Consider the following 26423-nt stretch of genomic DNA (forward strand, 5'->3'; position numbering starts at 1 on the left):
ACAATAAATGTACAATAATGTGAAAAAATATACACTGTAAAATCTGACACATTAATCAACATGAAGTGAAATGTAAACTTAACTTGTTTTTTATGAGTGTACAATAACATTATAATGCAAATTTAAAGTAAATCATCATTATTATCATTATGTCTGTTCAGATCAGTATAATTTTCAATAAAAAAAATATCAATTACAGAAAATTGTAAAATTGAATAAAATTTTCTAAAATTGCATTTTTCATTTGTCTGGTTGATGAATAATTCAGATTTCAGGGCTAAATATTATTTACCGTAGCAGAAATGTTGAAGGTAAACTCGGGGAGTAGACACAGACATGAGGAGGGAATGCCTCCAGACATGCTGTGGATTGTGGATTATGCCTGGCAGTTGGGTGAGGATGGATTAGTTTACACTCGCTCATGGCTTTCACAGTAACTTTATCTCTGGGACAGCACAACTTCACCCAGCACACAGCACACTGTGGATCCTCTCTGACACTCTGTAAACTCAACAAATCAACAAAACCCTTCCTCAAGTCCTTCATATGAAAATACAAACATCAGATTTTGGTCAAGTGTAAGATTTGCAGTGATGGAAAGTAACAAAGTACATTTACTCAAATACTGTACTTGAAAAAAATGGAAAAACTCAAGTAAAGTACAAATACATCAGATTGTACTTGTACTTTACTTGAGTATTTCCATGTGATGCTACTTTCTACATTTCAGAGGGAAATATTGTACTTTCTACTTCACTACATTTATTTGACAGCTTTAGTTACTTTTCAGATGAAGATTTGACACAATGGATAATATAACAAGCTTTTAAAATACAACACATTGTTAAAGGTGAAACCAGTGGTTTCCAACCTTTTTGGCTTTTGACGTCTTACAAAAAGCAGTGTGTAGTCGGGGTCACATTTCACATGTCTATGAGTTGTTAACAGCTCCACCAAATAGTGATTTTTCCCTCTAAACTTCTCACATGCTTTCATTTCAATAAATGTTCAAATGATCCAATATTTCAGCAAAAATCAAAGATTAGAGAAAAAGTCCAGAAACTGAAAACAGATTTGTGTATCAGAACTTTGTTTTTTCTTCTTTCCTCTCCCATTAATCATCTCACGACCCCTCAGATTTATCTGCTGACCCTTTGGAGGGGCCCCGACCTCTAGGTTGGGAACCACTGGACTAAACTAGCTAACTGTATATAAAGTAGTGTAAACTAGCTCCACCTCCAGCAGCTACAACAGTAACATGCTGCTCTAACACTGATGCTTCACTATTAATAATCTAATGATGTCATATATAATAATATATCAGTCAGAGGGACCAAACCACTACTTTTACTGCAATACTTTAACTACATCAAGCTCATAATACTTATGTACTTTTACTGCAATACTTTAACTACATCAAGCTCATAATACTTATGTACTTTTACTATAGTAGGATCTTTCATGCAGGTCTTTTACTTGTAATGGAGTATTTTTATATTGTTGTATTAGTACTTTTACCTAACTAAAGGATTCGAGTACTTTTTCCACCGCTGCCGTCAGGTGAAGAAAAGTAAAACTGGAGTTAAGAGGAGTTGCACAGAGAAGAATGTTTGAAGGATTCCTGCTTCCAGTAATAATAATATTTTCAGGATCTTTCTCTACACACATCTGGTTCTCTTCACAGCGAGCTTATTGCTTCTGTCATTGCTTGTTTATGTTTCTCCAACACCTCATCCAGTTCCTACACCGTCTGCCTACACATACAGTAAGCATGGATGCACACAGTTATACATTATATACAGACCCACACACACTGCAAATACACTCAGTCATCAGTTCATTAGGTACCACTAAGTACAATGAATGCAGTAATACAAATGGCACCTGCAGTAAATCACACCTTGATTATGGATTTAATACTCGGTTTTTGTTGAAACTGTTTAGAGATGTGTTAATTCAACTTTATGGCCATTTTTGGAGGCTGTGGTGTTTCTAATATTTAGTCTAATCATTAGTGACATGAACGGGGTGGACAATTTATTAGAAACACCTTCCAGTACAATGCAATACAATTAAACAGAACTGAAAAAAACCCACTGTAATTTTCATGAAATTACAGTAGAATTTATTGTAGCGCAGTTGAGTTAGACTATTATTTTTAAATAAATGTACCTAATAAACTGGCACCTGAATGTAGATCTACATACTACATATAAAGACAGAACATTTCACCCTGAAGCAACCGTCTACTTCACTCTTTACCATAATTGTCCATCCACACGAGACAATTCAGTTAAATATTTGTTTAACAGTCAGAAGACACACTGAGGAATAATGACCTTCTTTACATACAACCAATACAAACAAAAGAAATGGAAACAATCTGTACGATTACTTGAAGTTAAACATTCACATTTTGCCTTTATAATTATTTAAGTGGATGAATTATTAAAATAGTATGCATGTATCCATTTTTTTCCTCCATGACACATGTATTAGTTTTGTTGTTTTGTAAGTGAAAAGACACTTAGTTGTCTAAAACCGGACTAAGTTTCTAAAGTTTTTTCTAAATCTAACCTTTTGGATGACTATACTGTATTATGTTGCAGACAAACATAATCGCTGCCTGAATTATGTATTAAGTGGTAGAGTGCCTCAACATAACCATAAAACATTTAATCATGCTGTAGTTACTACCAGTAGATATTGGATTTTCTGACAGAAAGCAACTGAACCACGGTGACTATACGTATAAATAAGGTCTTTCCAGAAAGGAAACCTCCCTCAGTTTCTCGTGAAAGTGTCAGAAACACTCAAGGTGATATTTTCAGTCTAAATAACTGAATGTGTATCTGTAAAGGTTGAGAACAGTTTGGGGCTGTAAACTAAATACCTGCTTCACATCTGAAGAAGACAGCACACAGTATGACACTTCTATGATGTTTTTTTTTATGCAGATTTCCATTTGGAGACTCCATATTTTTGTAAACATGAGCAAAAAAACACATAAGACAGAAAGAGAGACGACTTATGGACAAGATGTTCTAGTGGAGTTAATGAGGTTACAACATTTTGTCATTATGTTGAGAGAAAATATAATCCAGCCGGCATTACGTTTCTGGCAAAACACATTTGCTGTTGCTGTTTAGTTGCTTATAAACATAATTCTTAGGAGACAGGGTCAGTAACTGGCTCTACAAAATCCATTTTTTGGCAAAAGTGGGCAAAAAGTTAAATATTAACAAACCTTCCCATTTGCTTGAATGAGAAAGTATGTCCAACATTACAGTGTTAACCAGTGGGATGCTGCTGCAGCGATGGCATCCACTCATTAGTCTATACACGGGCTGATAACACGGGTTGAACCCTGGCCCAAAGCAAAACTGCTGACTGGAGCTGATTTTCAACAGAATTTGGAGTCCACAGCACCAAAATCATGGGTCAGAGCTCGCTCGAATGTGGTTCTCTCATGCTAGAACACACAATCTGCCCAATCTGGCATAAAATCCAGGTCAGTAACTCTTTGTAACAGCAGGTCAGTTGTCCTAAAAGTCTTGGGATGGTCTGCAAAAATAGGAGAATAGTGGTCATTGCTTCCTAATTTTTATACCAGCACACCAACATGGAACTTTTTTTCCCAACATTTTCTGCTTGTTAAAGGTTTTAAACAGATAATTATAAGTAATAAATCCATGATAATTCATGATGATTAATACAATCTCTCTTTTTATTGGAAGTCCTGTACTTCCTGAATTACTTCCTACTCAAATGGGCAACATGTTAAAGTAAACATGGATCTACTGTAATGGATCATGGAAAGACACTGAGGCTTCAGTCAGATGCTGGTTGAAGGTTTGTTTCCGCCTCTAAACGGTCCAGAACTGGAATGATTTTCCTGTCAGTTTAAATCTGCCATAATTCAATTTCCGCCTGTGTTTTTCTTGCCAGTTTCCTGAAGACATGGTGAAGTACAAACAATCACTGTTAGCCTTGTCTCCTCCTTTCCACCTCTTTTCATTTCCTCCCTTTCCTCAAGTCTAAATGGTGCGGACAGGAGTCTAAACAGCTCGTTTCTTCGGGAGAGGGAGGTAGATGAGCGGCATATTTCCTTTTCAGGTGGAGGTAAAGGATGGATGCAAACCAGCGGTGGGGAAATTCAAACACGTAAATTTAACACACCAGAACATTTTACACATTCCTTCGAGCCTAACAAGCTGCCCCAGTCCCAGTCTCTGTGTGTTGTAAGAAGGAAATCATGCGCAAAATTTATTTTCAGGTGGAATTATCCTTTACGCTTCAGCTGTTTCCTCTCCATCATCAGGTCCTCGCTGTCTGAAACCGACTGACCTGCAGTATGAAGCATGGAGGTTCCTGGTAAGCTGCTTTTAGTGGAAGGAGAAAATCAAAAGTGTATAAATATAATACCATTCATATCTTTGATTAGGACATGATGACACCCAGTTCTGAGTCCATTAAATACAGTGTATGAAGTTTAAAGCAGCTATGAATTATTGTTTTTATAATAAAGTCTGATCTGTCAGTGTGTAATGTGTTGGTCGTGGCTCGTAGTGATGAACCTGCAGAGAATTATCAACGACTCTGCAGCTTCTCTCAGCTTTACGGAGCTTTATAGTGAGTTTCAGCTCATTGTTTAACTGTCCGCCTGCAACTTTACTGTTTTGGTTCACTCTCAGTGCTCTCATAGCGTTGTTTACAGAGAAAAAACTCTAAAAAGCCACTGCACACTACCTGCTCAGCACCAAACGGCAAACAGACACAGTTAGCTGTAGACTAGCTGGTGAACATAGTGGAGCATTTAGCAGCTAAAGAGCCAGATATTTCCCTCAGGAGTTGGTAGAGAGCAAAAACAGAAGCTAAAAGAGCTAGCAGTAGCTTCGGTCCAAGGTAGCGGGGGCATGTTTCCAGAGCGTGAAAGCCAACACCCCGCACTCCTTACTTGGATGTCCCATGGATGCATTAAGGAGAACCGGACACCGCGTTCAAAGATGGCACCCCGTCCATTCCCATGAAAGTCAGGGCTGCCAAGTTTTGACATCAGCGTGGCGTGAGATTTGGTCCTGGAGAGGGTTGGGTGGGGGGCCGCTGACTGAGATTACTCTGAGCAGAATGCTTTGGTATAAATTACAATATATTTGTGTATATTTCTCACTTTCCCCTCCTGATGGTCTGATTAGCTCGCTGCTACACGGTGCTGCTGTTGCGCTGTGCTGCTCTGTCTTGTCTGTCTGTGCGCTCTTTTCGCTGCGTTATCAGTTATGAATTTGCTCACACTTCCTGATTGTTGAGCCCTTTGAGCATGCTCAGTAGACACTTCCATTGGCCAAGCCAGATTTGCTTTCCGCTCACTTGAATGGGGATAAAATAATTTAATCATGCGGCTCTTCTAGACTTTCCAAATGTTATCTGACCAAATGGAAAACGAGTCATTGCACTCAGAGTTATTTCTTCACCGTTTTACAGCTGCTCCTTTTCCAATGATTGTGTGTAAGGGGAAAAAATGCTTTTTGGGGCCAGTGTGCATCACGTGACGGATCTGGAAGTTGTAATTACACGTTTTGGCCACTATATCAAATTGTCTTCACAGCCCGTTGCTTATCCTGAGGGTTTGGAAGGTCCTGGCTCCAAACGGAAAAGATGACACTGAACATAAGCTGCGACTCTGGGCTTCAAACCGGCTCCGATGCAAACCAACCGGGTGACGTCACACCTCGCTACGTCCATCTTTATATACAGTTTCAATGAAGCAGGAGGAATGATTACAGCAAGCAAACTTTGTTTCAATATTCATTTGGGCAACTGACTGTTGTTTAAGACATTGTGGACCTGTCCTATAAAGTTAAATCTGGCGAGAATCAGAGTTTAGACGTTTTCTGTGACCGATAACTTATCTAGAAACCTGTGTTGTTTTGGGTCTTTTTCAATGACTCAGCCGTGTTTCTGCGCCGATATTCGATGGCTTCATAGATCATCAAAGTCCTCTCTTCCCTCTGCTGAAGAACTGACAGGAGCGGACAGCTGAGCGTAATCCTCCGCCGAGCAGATGCTCAGTGCGCTGATATGTAGGACATGCTCACAGGTTTGATCTCTCTCTCTCTCTCTCTCTCTTTCTGTGTGTAATGTGTAGAGCCGACGGTCTTTGGAGCAGTAATCCTGGGCTCTTACACCCAGGCCCTCGGAGGCCCTGAGTGTCAGCAACACATTTTTCTCTCCCGCACACACACACACACACACACATTCAAACACACACACACAGGCAGCAGCATCAGTGACACCTCAGAGCTAAATTTACCACGAGTGACAGCGACAGGTGACCAGACTCCTCCACAGGCCTCGGACACAGGAGGTCACAGGGTATGAGACTGTGAGTGTGTTGATGGGACGGAGGGGGCGGTGTTTGAGCGTCAGGGTCTGATGAGTGTAACCTACCTCGGCTCAGTGCGGAGTGATCTCAGATCCAAACGCAGCCCAGTTCTGGGTTTCCCTCTTCTAAGCCAGCTGGTCTGGCTTAATATCACTTCTTTTACCCTTTTTGTTTTTTTAAAAAAAACACATCCTTTCTTGTTTGATACAAGGGATTGACTGACTGACAAAACCCACAGCTGGAGCTGCAGGGGAAACTTCCAGGTGAAGGCAGAACAAAAAGTACTGGTGAGTGACCTGTAACTGAAGCAATGTGTGTGTGTGTGGTGATGGATTATCTGTGTTAATATAAAAAATCTTTAACAGATCTCAGCGTCTTGAAGATCAAAAAGTCTTAATAAATAGGACTACAGCTTTGTCACTTAATTGTTTTAATAATTATTAGGAGAATTCACACTTATACAAGATATGAGACAGAAAAGTCTTAAGTAGGACTATAGTGTTGTCAGTTATTTAGCATTTATTTGGCTTATAAATGCTAAATAGGGGAATTCTACTCACTTGGCTTCAGGAAACTTGAGCAAAATTTGAGTTTTAATCAGTTCTAGAAAACATCTAGTAGGTTTAGCAGATGTTTTGTAGACGTTGCAGTTGAAATCTAGAGTGTTGCATTGGATTACAGCAGCAATAATTGATCTTTTCAGTCTTTCCACTTGGTGGCAGTAAATACAAAATGGATCTTAAAAAAAAAGTTGTCAGCAAATTACCTATTTACAGCAACATTATCGTTCATTTGGAGTCGTGTTTCCGTCCACCTGAAGTCTGTTTTTGCTCTCTACCAACTCCTGAGGGGAATTACAGACTGGGCTGCATTTATAGAGCGTTGTTCCAGTCCAACAACCACTCAACACACGCCAACTTTCACCCATTTACACGCATTCATACACTGATGGCAGAAGCTGCCATGCGAGGTGCCAACCTGCTCATCGGAAGAGTTTTTAATCATTCACGCACACACACACACACACACACACACACACACACACACACAGGAGCAATTTAGGGTTCAGTATCTCACCCAAGGACACTTCGACATGCGGACCGGAGGAGCCGGGGATCGAACCACCGACCTCCTGATTGGTGGACGACCCGCTCCTGAGCCACAGCCGCCCTTAAATAATAAAATATCTGGCTCTTCAGCTGCTGAATGCTGCACTATGTTCACCAGCTGGTCCTTAACTTTGTTTGTCTGCCATTTTGTGCTGGACAGACAAACAACGTTTGAGTCTGAACAAAGATTTTTGAGACCAATATCAATATTTGAGAGTTTAAAAAGTCAGCCAATCAGCCAATAATATTTTTTCAAAACATAAACATTTTTACTCAGGATTGCTATAGTTTTTGGATATTGGATACTATATTGAAAATTTGAAATTGACTGTTGAGGAAGATTCAGCAGTATTTAAAGTATTAAGAATTTCACCATTAGTTGCTTATAAGATTCAAATCTTTATGGCATTTAAGGGCTTCCGTACATTTAAGGATCGCTTCAGTTCCCTTGAAAGAAAAGAGAGTTGTGACATGTATAAATATGGCGATGTAGCTGCAAATTTCCAGCTGATTTATCAGTTTAGATCTATTTATCAGAGCTTGTTGCTGAAAACAGCTGATGAGACTGAACTGAAACAAAAGAAGCTAAAAGATCTTTGAATCTGAGGGGAACTGAAGAGTAGTTGATTATCCTCTGTGGCTTTGTCATTATGAACAACTCCTTCCACATTATACAGTCATTTGATCCATTATTAATGCAAAAATATTGATAAGTGCAGCTTTAAATATTGTTTTTGTCAGGTGTTAACCAGACAAAAAGCAGCTGTAGCTTGTTTTATTGTGATGACTGAATATGAATATGTTGATAACGTGGTTTTAAAAGTTGACTTGAATGATGTTTTCTGGGTTTTGAATCAGTGTATCAGTGTATTAGTGAAACTGAACGTTGTGATTTGTTTCTGGATTTTGGGAAAATTGGCTAAATTGAATTTCATCTTTTGTTTTTTATAAACTTTTAAATGTATAAGTTTTAAATTCTGAGTGACTGAGTGACATCTTCAGATTCAGTTTTTAGTGGCAACATCAAGGCACTCACCCGTCAACTACAGATGATATAATTTATGATATGATATTTATGTGTGTGTGTGACGGATCTGTGAGTTTTGTTTGATTTATTAAACGTGTATACATTTTGTAGTTTTGCTGTTGATGTATGAAACATGTCATAATTTAAGTTCTTGTGTACCTGAAATAAAATCACATCGACTAACAAGTAATTTGATTGTTTTAATATGGAATTAACCTCCTTTGAATTTTGATGATGCTCAACAAATAAAAATAAACAGATTTTAACTGAAATTTTAAATTTCATTTTGCAAAACATGAACAAATACACGTTTCAGTGAGATGAGAAAGATTAAAAAATCTCTTTTTGGTGCAATAACACACAGACACGAAAACAAAACAGTCACATGAATACACGTGTGTGACGTGACGTAATCTGTTTAACAGGAGTTATGAGGTGGAACAGAAGACGTTCTTTATTATTCTCTGTCATTTATAGACCAAATGATTAATCTATTAATCAAGAAGATCATTTATTGCTGCCTCTTAATTAATGACTTACCAGACCTCATAACGCAGAAAGGAAAGCATGATTAGGAGCTTTGTGTGTTGTTACAATAAATCATGAGACTGCTGTCTGGTCCAGATGTAGACGGAACAAAACATCTGTCTGTCCACACGTGTTTTCTTCATGTTTTTCTATTCAGACTCTTTACAGACTTTCCTGAAGTATTTTTTTTTATTATTTAATTTTATTTGTAAGGTACAATATTACACATAAATGTTGCAGCTTAAAAGTGATTCTCACCTGCGGTCCCTCTCGGTGGGTCACAGTTTCAACATGCACGTGTACGGTGACGTCAGCGCTGCACAAACAAGATGAGACACATAATACAAAATAACTTTATGCAACTGTGTGATGTGGAAACATGAAGCCTGCTGGTGCAGATACACTGAGAAATGACTTTACAGTGTCCAGCGGTTCAACTTTATTCAGAGGTCTGGACGTTTTTTTTAGGGGTAGAATTTTTAAGTAGTTTTGTGAACGATTAGTCAGTTAATCAATTAATCGGCAACTATTTTTTATAATCGATTAATCATTCTGAGTCATTTTTCAAGCAAAAATGCCCAAAATGTGTTAGTTCAAGCTTCTCATTTGTGAGGATTTACTGGGTTTTTTTCTGCTTTCTATAATTGTAAATTGAAACATTTTTGATTGTAAATTGATTTACGTGTATAATCTTTCCCAGAAGATACTGATGACGTCACAGGTGTAAAATATATGTTCTTGAGATTCAACGTCTTTGAAACTGAACTGAAACTCTGAAACTCAAACATCCAACTAAAGAATTAAAGAAAAATACATTTTTGAGTGGACGGAAACTTTAAGGATCCCCTCCAGAAGTGTTTAAGATGTATTTAAACGACTGTGCTTGAATAATAATTAGTGTCTAATATGTTTATCTTATCTAATTAAATTACTTAAAATGGCATCCTCTCCTTCTCCCTTATTGTTTTCCTGCTGGAAACCAGATGTCTCCTCCTTCACTGGAAAGTTCATTCTCAGTGTTTGTGCTCTGGAGGCTTCGAGTTTCCACATCACACTTGTACAAATTAAATACTGGACCATGATTGGCTCCAAACTGGTTGTGATGTCACAAATCCTGCTAGATTCACATATTAAACTGAAATTTAAGGTGAACTCAGAGAAACCTTCTACCTTCAGCAGATGAGTGTGAAACAAACACGGAGAAGAGAACAAACATCCAACTGAAAGAACAAGAAGACAAACATGATTTTGAGTGGATGAGGACTTTATTGATCAGCTGGTGCACTTTCAATAGTCTCCACTGAACGGCAGCAGTGCACCTGAGCAAAGACGTGACACCTCTACAATAAATATTAAACCTTTATAGTTTGGGCACCATGGACCTGTTGAAAATAGGAATTAAATACATATATTTTAACACACACATCTTTTAATTTCATCATTTTAATTGGACTAACACACGATATTTTGTGGTCATTATCTGATCTCTTCTATTTATTTCCTCTGTGTGTGTGCACGCGCGCCTGTGTGTGTGTGTGTGTGTGTGTGTGTGATGATGCCGCCTCCTGACGTCCAGGTGCGCGCTGACAGAAGCGCGTGCGGCAGGAGAGCCACCGCTGGACGGAGAGACGCAGGAGATAAAAACAGACATGCGGAACTGAGAGAGAGAGAGAGAGGTAAGCTGAAATCCCTCCCGGCTGCTGCTGCTGCTGCTGGGACAGTGTGGGTGTACTTCACTGCGTGTGTGTGTGTGCGTGTGTGTGTGCGTGCGTGCGTGATGCGGGCCGTGCGGGGCTCCCACGCCATATGACTGATAAACAACAGGAAACAAACACAGGCGGGATTATCCTCCTCTCCTCACATCAGTCTGAAGTAACTTGAACACATCTCGTGTTGTGTTGAAGTGTTTCTTCTCTGCTCGGGTTTGTTTTTTTGGCGGGTTGGTTGGTAGTTTGGAGTCCGGAGCTGCAGCTCGGGTTAACGGGCTTCTTTTTGCGCGGAGCTGCTACCGGGACCGGTGGACTTCATACGGCAAAGACTGGTGGAAACAGTCGGTAACTTTTCTGTGACAGACCTCACTGCCACATGAGGAATGAAAGCACGAGTGTGTTACTTTTCTACAGCAGCAACTGGTAAGAAAATTGATCTAAAACTGGTGTTATTAGTTGGAGAAAGTTATTAATCAAAGATGTTTCTCTGGAGGACACTTTGGTATTATTCTGTTCATGATTTTCGGGAAAATATCACCTCTATACACCAATAATTACCAACTTTATTTGCTTTATGGACCCTTAAGATGAAACAGAGTCTGTTGACCATCAGTAGACATTTATAGAGCGTCTTTCTAGTCTTCCGACCACTCAAAGCGCTCTACAATACAAGCCAACATTCACCCATTCACACACTGATGGCAGAGGCTGCCATGCAAACTGCCAACCTGCTCATCAGGTTTACAGTGTTTCTAATGCTCACTCATCCATTCACACACAACATACACAACATACGCATTTGGAGTTCAGTATCTTGTCCAAGGAGCCACAGTGGTAACGAAGTACATTTACAAGTTACTTGATTGTTTCCATTTGTTTCTACTTTATACTTCCTCTCTGAGGGAGGGCATTTCAGAGGGAAATATTGTACTTTGTACTCCACTTTTCAGATGAAGATTTGACACAATGGATAATATAACAAGCTTTTAAAATACAACACATTGTTAAAGATGAAACCAGTGGTTTCCAACCTTTTTGTCTTTTGACGTCTTACAAAAAGCAGTGTGTAGTCGGGGTCACATTTCACATGTCTATGAGTTGTTAACAGCTCCACCAAATAGTGATTTTTCCCTCTAAACTTCTCACATGCTTTCATTTCAATAAATGTTCAAATGATCCAATATTTCAGCAAAAATCAAAGATTAGAGAAAAAACTGAAAACAGATTTGTGTATCAGAACTTTGTTTTTTCTTCTTTCCTCTCCCATTAATCATCTCACGACCCCTCAGATTTATCTGCTGACCCTTTGGAGGGGTCCCGACCCCTAGGTTGGGAACCACTGGACTAAACTAGCTAACTGTATATAAAGTAGTGTAAACTAGCTCCACCTCCAGCAGCTACAACAGTAACATGCTGCTCTAACACTGATGCTTCACTATTAATAATCTAATGATGTCATATATAATAATATATCAGTCAGAGGGACCAAACCACTACTTTTACTGCAATACTTTAACTACATCAAGCTCATAAATACTTATGCTGTAGTAGGATTTTTTCATGCTTGACTTATTGGAGTATTTTTACTTAAGTAAAGCATCTGAAATCTTCCACTGCTGTTGACACTGATACTCGCACAGTTGATCACACAGGAGGCATAAGGCGAGTGTCTGTATCTTATAAAGATGTTGCACATGTCGGTGTGATATCATACACTTATGCTGAGCATGTGGTGTGGCACTCTCTGGGCCACAAAGTGACTCATTCACTGCTTATAGAGGGCTGTCCCGAACCAAACCACATGCATCAGATCAGGTTTCCGACGTCTACATCTGAGACCTCAAAAGGAACTTTGACCAGTAATTTAGTCTGCATTGTTTTAAGTTGATGATACACTTTGGATTTTGTTGTCACGTTGCTCTGCGTCACATACATCCCGTTGTGACTTTGCTGACAGGTATTTGAAAGTCAGCTGTTTGCCAATATATTTGGTTACTCATGTTACACTGGAGAAGATTTTGGGGGAATTCTGTGTTTAAGATAGAAGGTTCGAACTTAACCTCCTGTTTTCTCTGCAGTAATGAAAGAAGTTCATGACATATTGTACTTTAGCTTCCAGTCAGACAGATTCAGACAGACGGGTGTTTGTGTGTGAGACGATACAGTGAACAAAATACCCGCTGGCGATCAGTTTGTACTGTATGTTACTGAGGTATTCATGCAGTAATACAGCTTTAAAGGGTTATGAAAGGGTTCATCTTTGCACCCACTCGTTAGGATTATCGGTATTGCTTTGCTGAAAGATAAATTGGGTTATTGGCCGCTGATGTCTTTCACAAATGCTTTCAGAGTTCATTGAGCGGATAAAGTACCGGAGGAAAGGTCAGTTAAACAATCTGTAATACTTTAAAGGATCAGTGTGTAGGATTTAGTGGCACTGAGGTTGCAGATTACATCCAACTGAATGTCCTTCCCCTTTCCAAGTGGGTAAAAGAACCTACAGTGGCCACGCAAAAACACGAAAGGTCCGCTCTAGAGCCGGTGTTTTGGTTTGTCCGTTCTGGGCTACAGTAGAACATGGTGGCCTCCTTATTATATTCCATTTCTGCCGAGTCCGTTCTATTAGAGGCCACTAAATTCTACACACTGGACCTTTAATTTAATGAATTTATTGAAATGAGCTGTTTTCAAACCTGCTTCGTTCAGTCTGGTTAAACGGGACTCTGGTTGGTTTTCCTGCTTGCTGCACTTCGTTTGTTCAGATCTGAACTTGGTTCAGTTCTGGAGCAGTTTGTTTGTAGTGGGAACGTGATCCGACCTCCATCAGACCGACTACAAGACGTACTCAGCTAGTTTGCATGTTTGCATGCTGGGACGCTGACGAGAGCAATCAACAATTGCTAGCCGCTAGCAGCTAGCCTGACCTGGCCTAACAACCAATCACGTTGTCTTCTTGATATCTGATAGGAGCTTCTTCAGGTTCTGTGTTTACGTTCTCACTCCCGCCCCAGATGCATCTGACCAACGAGAGGAGAGAACGCTCTCACCTGGCTTTTCTTGATGCATTTCGGTTCGCTTGATTTGACTTGATTGTGTGTAAAGAGAAACTGAACCAACAAGTTTCCCAACTCATCCACTGATTCAGACCAGAACAAACACTTTAGGTTTGAATACACTCTAACTGTAGTACAAAATGCATCTTTATGTCCATTTAAGCATTAGGTTGAACCATTATCCACCATTTTTGAAACATTAGTCATCGTAATGTAGCGCACATTCTAACTGCACATCTACCGAGCCGCCCAGAGGTCATGTGGTAGAAAAAAATATTGAAATCTGTGCGATCAATAAACAGAAGGAATAGATCGGCAAACCATGAACGATTGACGACCACTCTGTGATCACCTGCTCTGTGTATTAATGATGTAGTTGTTCTCATTTGCATGTTTCTGTTGAAGTGAATTGATTGATCATGTTCATAAATACTCTTGACTAGAGCTGCAACGATTAGCCGATTAATCGATTAGTTGCCAACTATTAAATTAATCATCAGCTATTTTGACAATCGATTCATTGTTTTGATTCTTTTTTTTTTAATTCTTTGATTTCAGCTTCTCAGAGGTGAATATTTTCTGGTTTCTTTAGTCCTCTGTGACTGTCGGTCGGGACAAAATAAGACATTTGAGGATGTCATCTTGGGCTTTGGGAAACAACGATCAATATTTTTCACCATTTTTTAACATTTTATGGACCAAACAACTTATCGATCAATCAAGGCAATAATTGATAATGAAAATAATCGTTAGTTGCAGCCTTGCTGGAGACCAGAAGTCATACCAAGCTGCTGTGCTGTCAGAACAGCTATAGCTGACTTTTAAAATGAGTAGTACAATTGAAGTACAGTCACAAAATATCTGTAAACGCAACAGAGAAAGAAGCATAAATACACGTTTGTGGTCCATTTATACAGATGTAGCTGTATTTAAACTGTATAGAACAACCTTTTGTTGCTTCTAACTTTCTCTGTAATCACTCTTTTTAAAAGTCAGTTTAGCCGATCTCACAGTACAGCTGCTGTCATTAAACTGTGTTGTGATCATAATGAATGATTTAATCTGTAGCAGCAGCAGCTTGGTAATGAAAGCTGGTCAACATAGTTCACTATCTGACAAGACACAGAAGAAAATGCAAATGAGAACGACTGAACCGTGAATTCGGCTGCATTGAAAGTTCACAGAGAGCAAGACGGGCCAGAACGGAGGTTTAACCGACTGTGTTGACGCACGGCACGGTTTGCCAATCCGTGTTTAAGTTTAAACAAAGAAGATAGAAGATGTTAATCAGTGAGTTGTAGAGGTGTTAGTAGGCGTCCAGCTAACTGAGCTAAGCTAGCCGGAGCTACTGAAGGTCGTTTCATATTTAGCGTACAGACATGATTGTGGCATCAATCTTCTCATCTTCTCATGTTGAACTATTCCTCTAATTATTCAGCCCTTTTACAGTTTAAAGATCCTCTCCAGACATGTTTAAGATGTATATAATACTCTACTTTGAGTAATAATTCATCTCTGATATGGTTTTTCCCATGAAAAAAGTTCAGTTATCTTGTTAAAATCCTCCTTCTCCTCAGTGTTCGTGCACCGGAGGCTTCAAGTTTCCACATCACACTTGTGTAAGTTGAATATTAGATTAGAATTGGCCTCCGAACTATTTGTGATGTCACAAATCACGCTCGTAGGCTCCGCCCCTTAAAAATCGGATTATCAACGAGCTCAGAGAAACTCTCTAATTTCAATAGATGAACGTGAAAACAAACTCTGCACATTCATCATCGTTCTGCACAGAGAAGCTCAAACATCCAGAACGAGAAGAAAAAGATTTTTTGAGTGGAGGGAAACTTTAATAACTTTAATTACATTCAGTCAGAAATAAGCTGGTTTTTCCTCCTTCCTGGCTTTTCTTTTCTTTTTTCTTTTTTTTTAAATCGATCTAGAGTTCATTTCCAGGTAGGTCTAAAAAAGACATTAGGTTTCCTGAAAGTCCTCAGTACAGCAGGAGGCAAAGAGGATCACATGGGACCATTCACAGCTGTCCATCCACCTCCAGTCTGTCACCCCCCTCCCCTCTCACCCATCACCCCCACCACCCTCCACCTTCCACCCTCCACCCACCCCCACCTTCGCTGGCTCTCAGACTCAGAAACATGCAGAGTGTCCTGCCAAGGAATACAAGGGCACTGCCACATGTCGCCTGTTAGCTGCCGCTCTCTGCTCTCTCACAAAAAAAAAAAAAACGTACAGCACACATGCAAACAGTCAGACTCTCTCTCTCTCTGAGGTTCAACGTGTTGGAAAATAATCAGAGGGGAGCAGCTGAGGAGAGCGTGAGATGGCTGATTTCCATCTCTTCCTCTGTTCAACAGTCGGCTCTTTTTCTGTCTGTGAACCAGAAACAGGTCGTATTGTTGTTTGGGGTAAAAAGTTCAGCCTTTTTTATTTTTGGAGCATTTTACACGGAGTCTATAAATAGCAGGGAGGGTTCGTGAGTTGGGTGGAGTTTTTTTTTTTTTTTTTTGCTGTCATCCTGGAGAAGATCAAGCTCGGCATTAAATCACACACACATGCAGAGTTTTCATTGTTTTATGCAACGACTTCAGGCGGGCCCCTAAAATTCCCAGTTACTACAACATGCTGAGTGTGCTCGTCTGTGAGAGCTCTAAATTTAAACCGTGTTGATCCTTGTCCTGTTTTCCTGAAGCGAGGAAGGCAGCATGACTCAGGCACTAGATATTCATGTAATGCTCTCCGGCTGGCATGTCGCTGCTTGTGTGCAGACAATTTTTTTTTTTTGATAGTATCACGTCGCTGCGCTTAATCAAAGTGTTTGGTTTGTTGTGACAAAACACATCAATTATGGCAAAAAAAAAATTCTGTCAGCTCGCACATTCCTACTGTATAAAACAAGAAGCAGAGAATAACAGGAGGAGGAGGAGGAGCAGACTTCAAGTTTATCAGGGCTGCAGCTAATCGTTATTTTCATGATTATTTTTTGATTAATTGATTAATTCAGTCTATATAAGTATATAAAATGTATATAATGCATTTATAAGCAACACATTTTTTCAGTTTCAGTTCTGAGCAGTGACGACAGTCTTCCTTTTCAGGCTGCGTACGACCCTAACCAGTAGTGGAAGACGTATTCACATCCTTTACTGCAGTAAAAAAACCAATAGAGTGATGTAAAAATACTCCATTATAAGTAAAAGTCTTGCAGGAAGGATCCTACTATAGTAAAAGTACATAAGTATTATGAGCTTGATGTAGTTAAAGTATTGCAGTAAAAGTACATAAGTATTATGAGCTTGATGTAGTTAAAGTATTGCAGTAAAAGTACATAAGTATTATGAGCTTGATGTAGTTAAAGTATTGCAGTAAAAGTAGTGGTTTGGTCCCTCTGACTGATATATTATTATATATGACATCATTAGATTATTAATAGTGAAGCATCAGTGTTAGAGCAGCATGTTACTGTTGTAGCTGCTGGAGGTGGAGCTAGTTTACACTACTTTATATACAGTTAGCTAGTTTAGTCCAGTGGTTCCCAACCTAGGGGTCGGGGCCCCTCCAAAGGGTCAGCAGATAAATCTGAGGGGTCGTGAGATGATTAATGGGAGAGGAAAGACGAAAAAACAAAGTTCTGATACACAAATCTGTTTTCAGTTTTTTCTCTAATCTTTGATTTTTGCTGAAATATTGGATCATTTGAACATTTATTGAAATGAAAGCATGTGAGAAGTTTAGAGGGAAAAGTCACTATTTGGTGGAGCTGTTAACAACTCATAGACATGTGAAATGTGACCCCGACTACACACTGCTTTTTGTAAGACGTCAAAAGCCAAAAAGGTTGGAAACCACTGGTTTCATCTTTAACAATGTGTTGTATTTTAAAAGCTTGTTATATTATCCATTGTGTCAAATCTTCATCTGAAAAGTAACTAAAGCTGTCAAATACATCATCACATCACAGACATCACTTTATAAACTGGGACATTTTTAGTTATTTTACGATTTAACAGATCAAACACGATCATGAAAATAATTGAAAGATTCCTCAATAAGTTAAGTTGCGGCCATAGTTTAATATAATGTAAGTCTTAAAGTCATTTTAATGATGATGAAGAGATGAAACAAAAGGATCATTTGAACATTTGAGGAGCTGTGTTGACTTAAAGGGAGCACCACAGTCATTTTCTTCTTTCTTTTTTTTTTTTTTTTTTTATTCGGAGAACAACACCTCCGTCATCTTCTTACATCTTCTCAAATCCCAAATTTATTCTCCATTTCATCCTCGGTGCCTGAGTGCTGGCACCTCCTGAAAGAAAGCACGCTGTGATGACGGCACAGAGCTGCCAAGAAAACCTGCCGTGTGTGTTTGTGTTTGTGTGCGTCTGTCTCAGCGTGTGTGAACATCCAGTTAACTCTGCGACCCAAGCTTTTAAGCTCCACTTTAGGAGCAAGACACAGGTCACATGGCACACACACACACACACACACACACACACTGACGTACGCTGCATGCACCGACAGTCCTGCACAGGTCGATCTTTAATCTACCTTTACAGTACAACACAGACAGTGTTTCCCCACTTGTCCTGTGTTTCCTGCCCTCTGGCACACAAGAGATTAACAAGATAATCGGAGATAATGATATCCACGGGAAGTGTAAGTCACACTGAATGATATCAATATGTGTTTCATGTCTGTGTGTTAAGATTTGACTGAGTTATGACTCCGAGAAGGATTTAAGACTCTTAATTCACCTCACTTCATGTCCGTCTCCTATTACAGACCAGATCCTGTCGTTTCTCCACTGTGTCGAAGCAAGAGTTCAATAACGAGGAGCATATTTGGAGCATGTTTAGTTATTTATTGTGTCATGTACATACATGTACTGAGCCCACATGGACTTACAAAGACACCAAAACACAGCTGCAGTGGTGAAACGTTAGTCAGACATATTTTAAATTACAAACAAACCACCTTGTTTTCTGTACCGAGCTCTAAAATTAGTCACAAAAAAGATTTCCTTCCTGAAACACAGCTCTTTTTTTAATAATCATTTATCCAGAAGAAATCATCAGAAATTAAGGACATTAGACGCTAAACAGTGCGACCAGTAAATCATCCCAACCTCCCCCTCAGATGTTCATCCTGTCAGAATAAAGCTACAGACGACAGGAGATCTTCTCTTCGCAGTAGTAAAAGGATGATGGGAGAGGCTGCAGAAATAGACAACTTTTTTACTTTAACTCATCATTATGAAGTAAATATTGATTGCACAGTGTAATGGCTATAAAATAAAGACACCATCTGTGTTTAGGTTGGTTCCCCAGGCTCGATTTATGGCACGAAGGAAGTGTGTCAACCATTGCGCAACCAAAACAGGAAGAGGCTAGCACTTTTGTTTTCCCCGCTAGCTATTGGCAGCTATATCTCATAATAATTTATTAGGTGGTTAACCTCCTTCTGTTGTCTTATTGCTTAATCATAAATGTGGAATATTGCACAGGTTTTAGTTGCATTGAGTATGCTACCTGTATATATTATACTCTTTCTTCCTGTTAGCTACAGTAGCTAACAGGAAGTTCAGTTAGCTAAGCTACCAGCACTACAGCTTCTTATTGCTTTATGATAAATGTGGAATATTGCACAGGCAAATCTGATGACACTACTTATACCTGCATATGCTATGTTTTAGTTGCATTTTAAACTTGTCTTCTCATTTATAGAGGACTTCCTTCCTGTTAGCTACAGTAGCTAACAGGAAGTTCAGTTAGCTAAGCTACCAGCACTACAGCCACTTAATACTGGATCAGTATCCAGTCGGGCTGATCTACTTGTTTATATGAAAATCACATGAAACAGACAGAAAATATGTTCTCACCGTCTCCGTCGTGCAGTTTCTTTCATTTTGTAAAAACATAAACATGCTACTAACCTGGTTTTCTTTTCTCAACACATACAAAAGAATTTATAGACTAAATGAATGAACAAAGTCACTTTTTCTTCTCATGTTTTCTTCTAATGTTACCCACAATTTCAATTTATCTCTTCAGTGAACAAGCTTCATTCTTCTTTCTGTGCTGTTGATCAAAGTGGTGTTGAAAGCGATGCGCAACAATCAATAACACCATTTGGAAATGCTCCGGGGGGGAGTTAATGGAAGTGTTTATAGTTTTGGGTGAAGGGTCAACTGTGATGGGGTTTTTTTTGGTTTTTTCTTTTTCTAAAAAGAGTGTTTGTGTTAACTGGTGTTTCCACATGGTCACAAATTCATCATGCACTCTAGTCATACACACATGATATCTGAGCTGCCAACACCATGACTGAAACCTGGAGCCAACGTGGAAGTTCCTTTTAAAGAAAGATTCTGGTTCATTGCAACTTATTTTTTTATAGTTTTGACCATCATTTCTACCAGTTATGATGATATTATACTTAACAAAGTAACTGCTGAGATTGGGGAACCCAGTGACATCACTACAGGGTTAGGGTTAATAGCTAATGATTATTTTTTATCATCAATTAATCTGCCAGTTATTTCCTCTTATTTTTAACCAATTAATCAATCGGTCTGTGAAATGCCAAAAAGTGGTAACACACGCCCAACACAGTTTCCCCGAGTCCCAAGTAACTTCTTCAAATGTCTTGTTTTCTCCGACAAACAGTCCAAAATCTAAAAGGTATTCAATTAACAGTTAAATAAAACAGAGATAAGCAGCAAATCCTCACATCTGAGAATCTGGAACCAACATATTTTTAACAGTTTTTACTTGAAAAATGACTTCAACCATGAGTCGATTATCAAAATAGTTGCCAATTAATTTTCTTTCCCTCAAGTTTTTAGTTTTTTCACAACTTCTTGACTTTGTACTGCAGTTCAGAAATGAGAAATTTACAGTGTAGTACAAAATCCAGAGGTTGTGATATGTAGCGCTACAAGCTAGCGAAGCTGTAAACAGTAACACATTCCTGCACAGGCTCAGTGGCGCCTGCCTTACACAGAACTACTCTCCGGAGACTGACAACGTGATTGCTGTTTGTGTTTATGGTTAACACATTTTACTCTACAAGACATTATTATTAGGTCTATTATTGCTTGAGTCTCAGCCTCCTGCATTCAGTCGAGGTGTTTTCCGCTCCGTCTCGGCTCCACCTGGAGAGGAAGTTTCCTGGTTAGATACCGCCGAGCGGTTAAGACAAAAATCTGTGCTTCAGATGTGGTTTCTTAAAACTACAGATGTTTTTATGCAGTGTGTGATAGAGCCAAACATACAAACTCATCAGTCTTTATTATTTGCATTCTGACATCCCTGGTTGTTTTACTTCCTCCTGAGGTTAAAGAACAACCCCCCCTCCGCCCCCTCCACCCCCCCGAGGAAGCTCATGGGTGTGTCAGGAGGATGCAGCGGTGAATGGAAGCACATGCAAACAGACAATATGTTGCCTGTCTGTGCGTGCATGGCGGTTAAACGCTGTAATATACCATGACATGATACCCACACGCAAATCCATTTCCAGTAATTAGATGTGGTGTTCATACTTGTTTCTGTTTGAGGTTTTGATTTGCTACCTTTTGTTGTTTTTCATTGCCGTGAAAATGATTAGATGTTGACAGCTTTTCAGTTTGACACAGAATCTTAAAACCAGTTTATGCTCTTTCTGTTATCCGTGTGAGGGCATGTGTGTGTGTGCTGGAGTTTGTGACCCGGGAATAATTAATTTTCTGATGATTATGTCTTCTTCTTTTTTTTTTTTTTGTAGGAGCCAGCAGTTTGGGATTGAAAAGTGAAAAACCGTGAGGAGTTGAAAGTCAATCAAAAGGAGCCAGAAGAGAAGACGTTTGTGAGGAAAAAAAAGAGGGAAAAAACAACGAAAAAATAGCGAAGATGGGGAGAAAAAAGATTCAGATAGCGCGGATTATGGATGAGCGCAACAGACATGTAAGCATACAGAACACTTGAAGGAATAGTTCAACGGTTTTGGGAAATACGCTTGTTCACTTTCTTGCTGAGAGTTAGATAAGAAGTTGATGTGACTCCGTTTATTTATTATGAAAAGTTTGATACAAAGTACAAAGTCCAGAGGTTGTGATATGTAGCACAACAAGCCGGTGAAGCTAGCTAACCACATTCCTGCACATGCTCAGTGACGTCTGCCTTACACAGAACTACTCTCCGGAGACTGAAAACATGATGCTGTTATTAGTCTTTGGAGCCGTTTCTAAACAAGCTAACATGACCAAACTCTTCATGATGAAGGAACATGTCACCCAGTGCAGCGGTGTGGCGTTAGCTAAGACGCCAGAATAAGAGGAATAAGATATATCAGGCTCTGGATACACACACACAATACTTGTTAGTAGATCAGTTCATTGTTGGTTTGGATCCAAACATGAGATTTGTTGACAATAAGAAAAATATAGAAAATCACAGCCTTATCCTTTAAATATAAGGTTACAGCCAGCAGGTGGTTAGCTTAGCATAAAGGTTCAAGTTTCAATTTATTCATCCATAAGAGTATGGAAATTACAGTGCTCCTGTTTTAATCCACCAACACTGATTACACAAAACAATATAAAAATAGTTCTGGTTATGCTGTCATGTCTCCTGTGGGAAAAAAGAGCCAGAATACCATTTAAAGACTGGAAAAAGGGGAAAAGAAAATTTGCCCATCAGCACCTCTGAAGCTCAGGATAACATGATATGTCTTGGTTTTTTTTAAAATTTGTTCAAAAATGAAAGTGAAATTATGTCAATCAGTGTTTTCATAGGTGTTTATGTGAGCTTTAGAGATGCTGGTAGGCCTTTGGAGAGCATTGCTAGCTGTTTCCCCCTGTTTCCAGTCTTTGTGCTAAGCTAAGCTAAAAGGCTAGTGGCTGTAGCTTTATATTTACCGTCCAGACATAAGAGTGGAATCAACCTTTTGTCTCTAATTCTCAGCAAGAACATGAATAAGCATCTTTCCCAAAAATGTTGAACTGTTCCTCAAAACACACACATTCATTCACTCTATCTCTCTGCCTCACGCCCAAACACAATACCAGACACACACAGACACACTATAGTTCCTCAAACTGCTGATATTGTGTCATATGATCCCCACAAGTCATGACTCTGATTGTGTGTTGAGTCTGTTTTCAAAAAAAAAAAAAAAAAGACGCCTTATTAACCTGCCGGACTCAATGCGAAAAACATGACAACTGAGAAATGAGAGTTTTTTTGTCAATGGGAGTTTTGCATGTGTGCACTGTCACACACAAGTGCACACACACACACACACACACACACACACACATCAGCTCCTGGCTGGGGGAGCGGTTTGTCTTTTCCTGTTATGACAGGAAATGCAGGCACATATGCTTCCTGACCCCGGCAGCAGGGCAGGACTGACCCTGGACTGTGTGATGGCATACTGATATGTGTGTGTAAACTAGAGACATAGAGAGGGGCTTTATCTTTAAAGTTTTAGCTCCTTAGCTAACGGTCCAATGCTAAAAGGAAAAACTGCAGATTACTACAACTTGGGTTTTATTTTTTTAATAGATAACAATGGTGAACGGCAAAATTATGACTCGAAGTGTCTGTTGTAAACATCCTTCACAGCCTACTCTACTTAATATAGTGTAGAGTTTTCCTGTGCAGTGACAGTTTTAGAGCTGCAACTACTGATTATTTTCATTATTGATTAATGTGTTGATTATTTTCTTGATTAATTGATTAGTTGTTTGATCCATAAAAGCACAAGGTGACATCTTAATGTCTTGTTTTGTCCACAACTCAAAGATATTCAGTTTACTGTCATAGAGGACTAAAGAAACCAGAAAATATTCACATTTGAGAAGCTGGAATCAGATAATTTGGACATTTTGTTCTTAAAAAATGACTCCAAACAATTGATTATCAAAATAGTTGGCCGTTAATTTAATAGTTGGCAACTAATCGATTAATCGTTGCAGCTCTCGACAGATTATTAGCGATATTTCAGGTGTTCACTTTAAGTTTGACCACAGAAAAAAAGCAGTTTAGATCATTATAATGAATATTTGGAGTCTACAGTACAACACGCTAGCAGCTCTGCAGGAATAATATACTTTGGTATATGCTTAGATTAATATGCTTTGAGCTAAATGCTAATGTCACCTTGCTAACATGCTCACAGCGACAAAGCTAACATGCTAACGTTTAGCAAGTATGTTTTAGAGCTGCAATGATTAGTTGATTAATCGATTAGTCGATTGGCAGAAAGTTATTTGACAACTATTTAGTTACAGTACATTCAGTAGTACAGCTGAGGCTGATGCTAATGTCATTAGTTTTGCAGATATTTGGTCACAAACCAAAGAGTTTAAGACAGATTCGAACTGACCTGATGATGGCGCTTGTCAAGACATTTTACTCAAAACCTTTAAACTGATATTGTCTGAGACAGTTAGTGGGCTAAAATATACAATATCAGCCATAAACAATCAATAATGCTCTAAAATATTCTGAAAATCAAATGAGGGTGTACAGCTCAAGCAGCTCTAAATCCACCATTAAAGACGTTTTTTTGTTTCTTTTCTCCCTCTTTACCTTCTTCTTTTTGTCCAGGTGACATTCACCAAGCGTAAGTTCGGTCTGATGAAGAAAGCGTATGAGCTGAGCGTGCTGTGCGACTGCGAGATCGCCCTCATCATCTTCAACAGCACCAACAAGCTGTTTCAGTACGCCAGCACCGACATGGACAAAGTTCTGCTCAAATACACAGAATACAACGAGCCACATGAGAGCAGGACCAACTCCGACATCGTGGATGTAAGTAACATATACTTTACACAGATATACAACAACTGGCAAGGAACATTTTTTATTTTTATTATTCTGAGTTTTATCCGGATGGTAACTGTAAACCACCTCGTAACTTTATCGTTTCAACCTGATGAACACAACCTGTGCGTGAGCAGATGCACGTTCGTGAAGTTTTGATCATTTAATCAAAATAAATGCTTTAGTAAAAACAGCAATACTGTAAAGAAAAGTCCTTCACTCACCATCTTACTTTGGTAAAATTGTATTTCCTGTAAAAGTAAAAGTACTCATTATGCAAAAAAGAAAAGTGTTTCTTCTATTTGAGAAGCTAAAACCAGCTAACGTTTAGCATTTTAGCTAAAAAAAAAAAAAAGACTCAAAATAGTCGGGATACAACTAACGATCAATCATTGATTAATCTGACGATTTTTTTCGATTACTATTCACTAATGGTTTACAATTACATTTATAATAATCCTCATAATATCTTTATATTAAACTAATTATCTAAAATATCTTTAGGTTTTTTGGACTGTTGGTCGCACAAAACAGTTTGAATATGTCAATTTGGGCTTTTGGGAGGATTAATCTATAAACAGAAAAACAATTAACATAACAATAATTTACAATTATTGCAACTGAAGGTTATTTTCATTATCGATTAATCTGCAAATGGTAAAAAATGGCCATCGCTGTTTCCCAAGACGACGTCCTCAAATGTCTTGTTTTGTCCACCAACCCAAAGATATTCAGTCACAGAGGATTAACTAAACCAGAAAATATTTACCTTTAAGAAGCTGGAAAAAATTTAAAAATTACTCAAAATGATTAATCGATTATCAGAATAGTTTTCTGCTGATCGACTAATCGTTGCAGCTCCAGTAAGAATGTGTGTAAGTCGGATTCAGAGCCACACCTCTGTGTTTGTTTGTGTTTGTGACTGCATTGTACCAGCACAGAGCAATACAGTATGTACTAGGCGGCAGCTTGTTCTGCCTTGACTTATGTAATAGTGTTAGGAGAACACAATAGCAAGTGTGTGTGTGTGCATGTGAGGCACACACACACACACACACACACACACTGTGGACATTCGCTAAGCACACCATGTCACCAAGGTCAAACTTAAGCTGTCAAAAGTCAAACTCCAGGCAGTCAGGTGCTGTAACACTGGCAGTGAATACAATCAGCAGTAGGTGTTTTCTTTCCTGCTGTTCCTCCTGCTCCTGTCTTCATTTAAAAAACTGGTTTCAGTTGTTTAATATATGTTTGTATTTGGATAATCTAATAATTTTTTTGTTGTTGTTGTTTTTTAAGAGGAAAATTGTCCAAATTCTCTGATTCCAGCGTCTCAGATGTGAATATTTTCTGGTTTCTTTAGTCGTCTTTGGATTGTGGACAAAACAAGACATTTGATATCAACATTTCAACATTTTCTGACATTTTATAGACCAAACAACTAATTGATTATTCTAGAAAATAACCGATAATGAAAATAACTGTTAGTTGCAGCCTTAGCTTTAAGCTAACTCTGGTACAATACATCATACTGTGACATTCATGTTTAATATTGTACAATATATAAATAAAATAAGTATGAATAGTAGAGTAAACTAGGGTTGCAACTCATTATTATTTTCTTGATGAATTTGGTTTATGAACGCGCCAGAATAATCAGGGGTTGCATAGCCGTCGTCTTCATGGACTTCAGCGTCCACGTCGACAACAGACTGAACTGGAAGACCAACATGGAGGCTGCGTATAAGAACGGGATGAGCAGACTCTGTTTCATGAGGAAGCAGAGGCCAGTGCACTTTAC

At 38.9% G+C, this 26423-nt stretch overlaps 1 protein-coding gene and 1 long non-coding RNA gene across 5 annotated transcripts in view; one reads left to right on the forward strand and one right to left on the reverse strand.

Annotated features, from left to right (window-relative positions):
- Nucleotides 1-1897: 1897 nt before the first annotated feature.
- Nucleotides 1898-5072, reverse strand: LOC137170898 (uncharacterized). Its single transcript, XR_010924684.1, has 2 exons — nucleotides 4766-5072; nucleotides 1898-4725 (listed from the first exon to the last, which is right to left on the reverse strand). It is a non-coding gene; the product is annotated as an uncharacterized lncRNA (long non-coding RNA).
- Nucleotides 5073-6450: 1378 nt separating this feature from the next.
- LOC137170897 (myocyte-specific enhancer factor 2C-like) overlaps nucleotides 6451-26423 on the forward strand; it is a 40291-nt gene continuing 20318 nt past the window's right edge. For 2 of the 4 annotated variants that reach the window (XR_010924683.1, XM_067574528.1), the window contains exons 1-4: nucleotides 6452-6669; nucleotides 10623-10722; nucleotides 21579-21757; nucleotides 24407-24610. Coding sequence is in view for 3 of the 4 variants with exons in the window: in XM_067574528.1 (XP_067430629.1) it covers nucleotides 21704-21757; nucleotides 24407-24610 (258 nt within the window). In the remaining variant the exon portion in view is untranslated. Of the gene's footprint in view, nucleotides 6670-10622; nucleotides 10723-10930; nucleotides 11179-21578; nucleotides 21758-24406; nucleotides 24611-26423 lie in introns of those variants that run through there. The other 2 variants (XM_067574530.1, XM_067574529.1) reach the window with 2 other exon arrangements.

Source organism: Thunnus thynnus, chromosome 19 (assembly GCF_963924715.1).
Source record: "Thunnus thynnus chromosome 19, fThuThy2.1, whole genome shotgun sequence".
Lineage (NCBI taxonomy): Eukaryota > Metazoa > Chordata > Actinopteri > Scombriformes > Scombridae > Thunnus > Thunnus thynnus.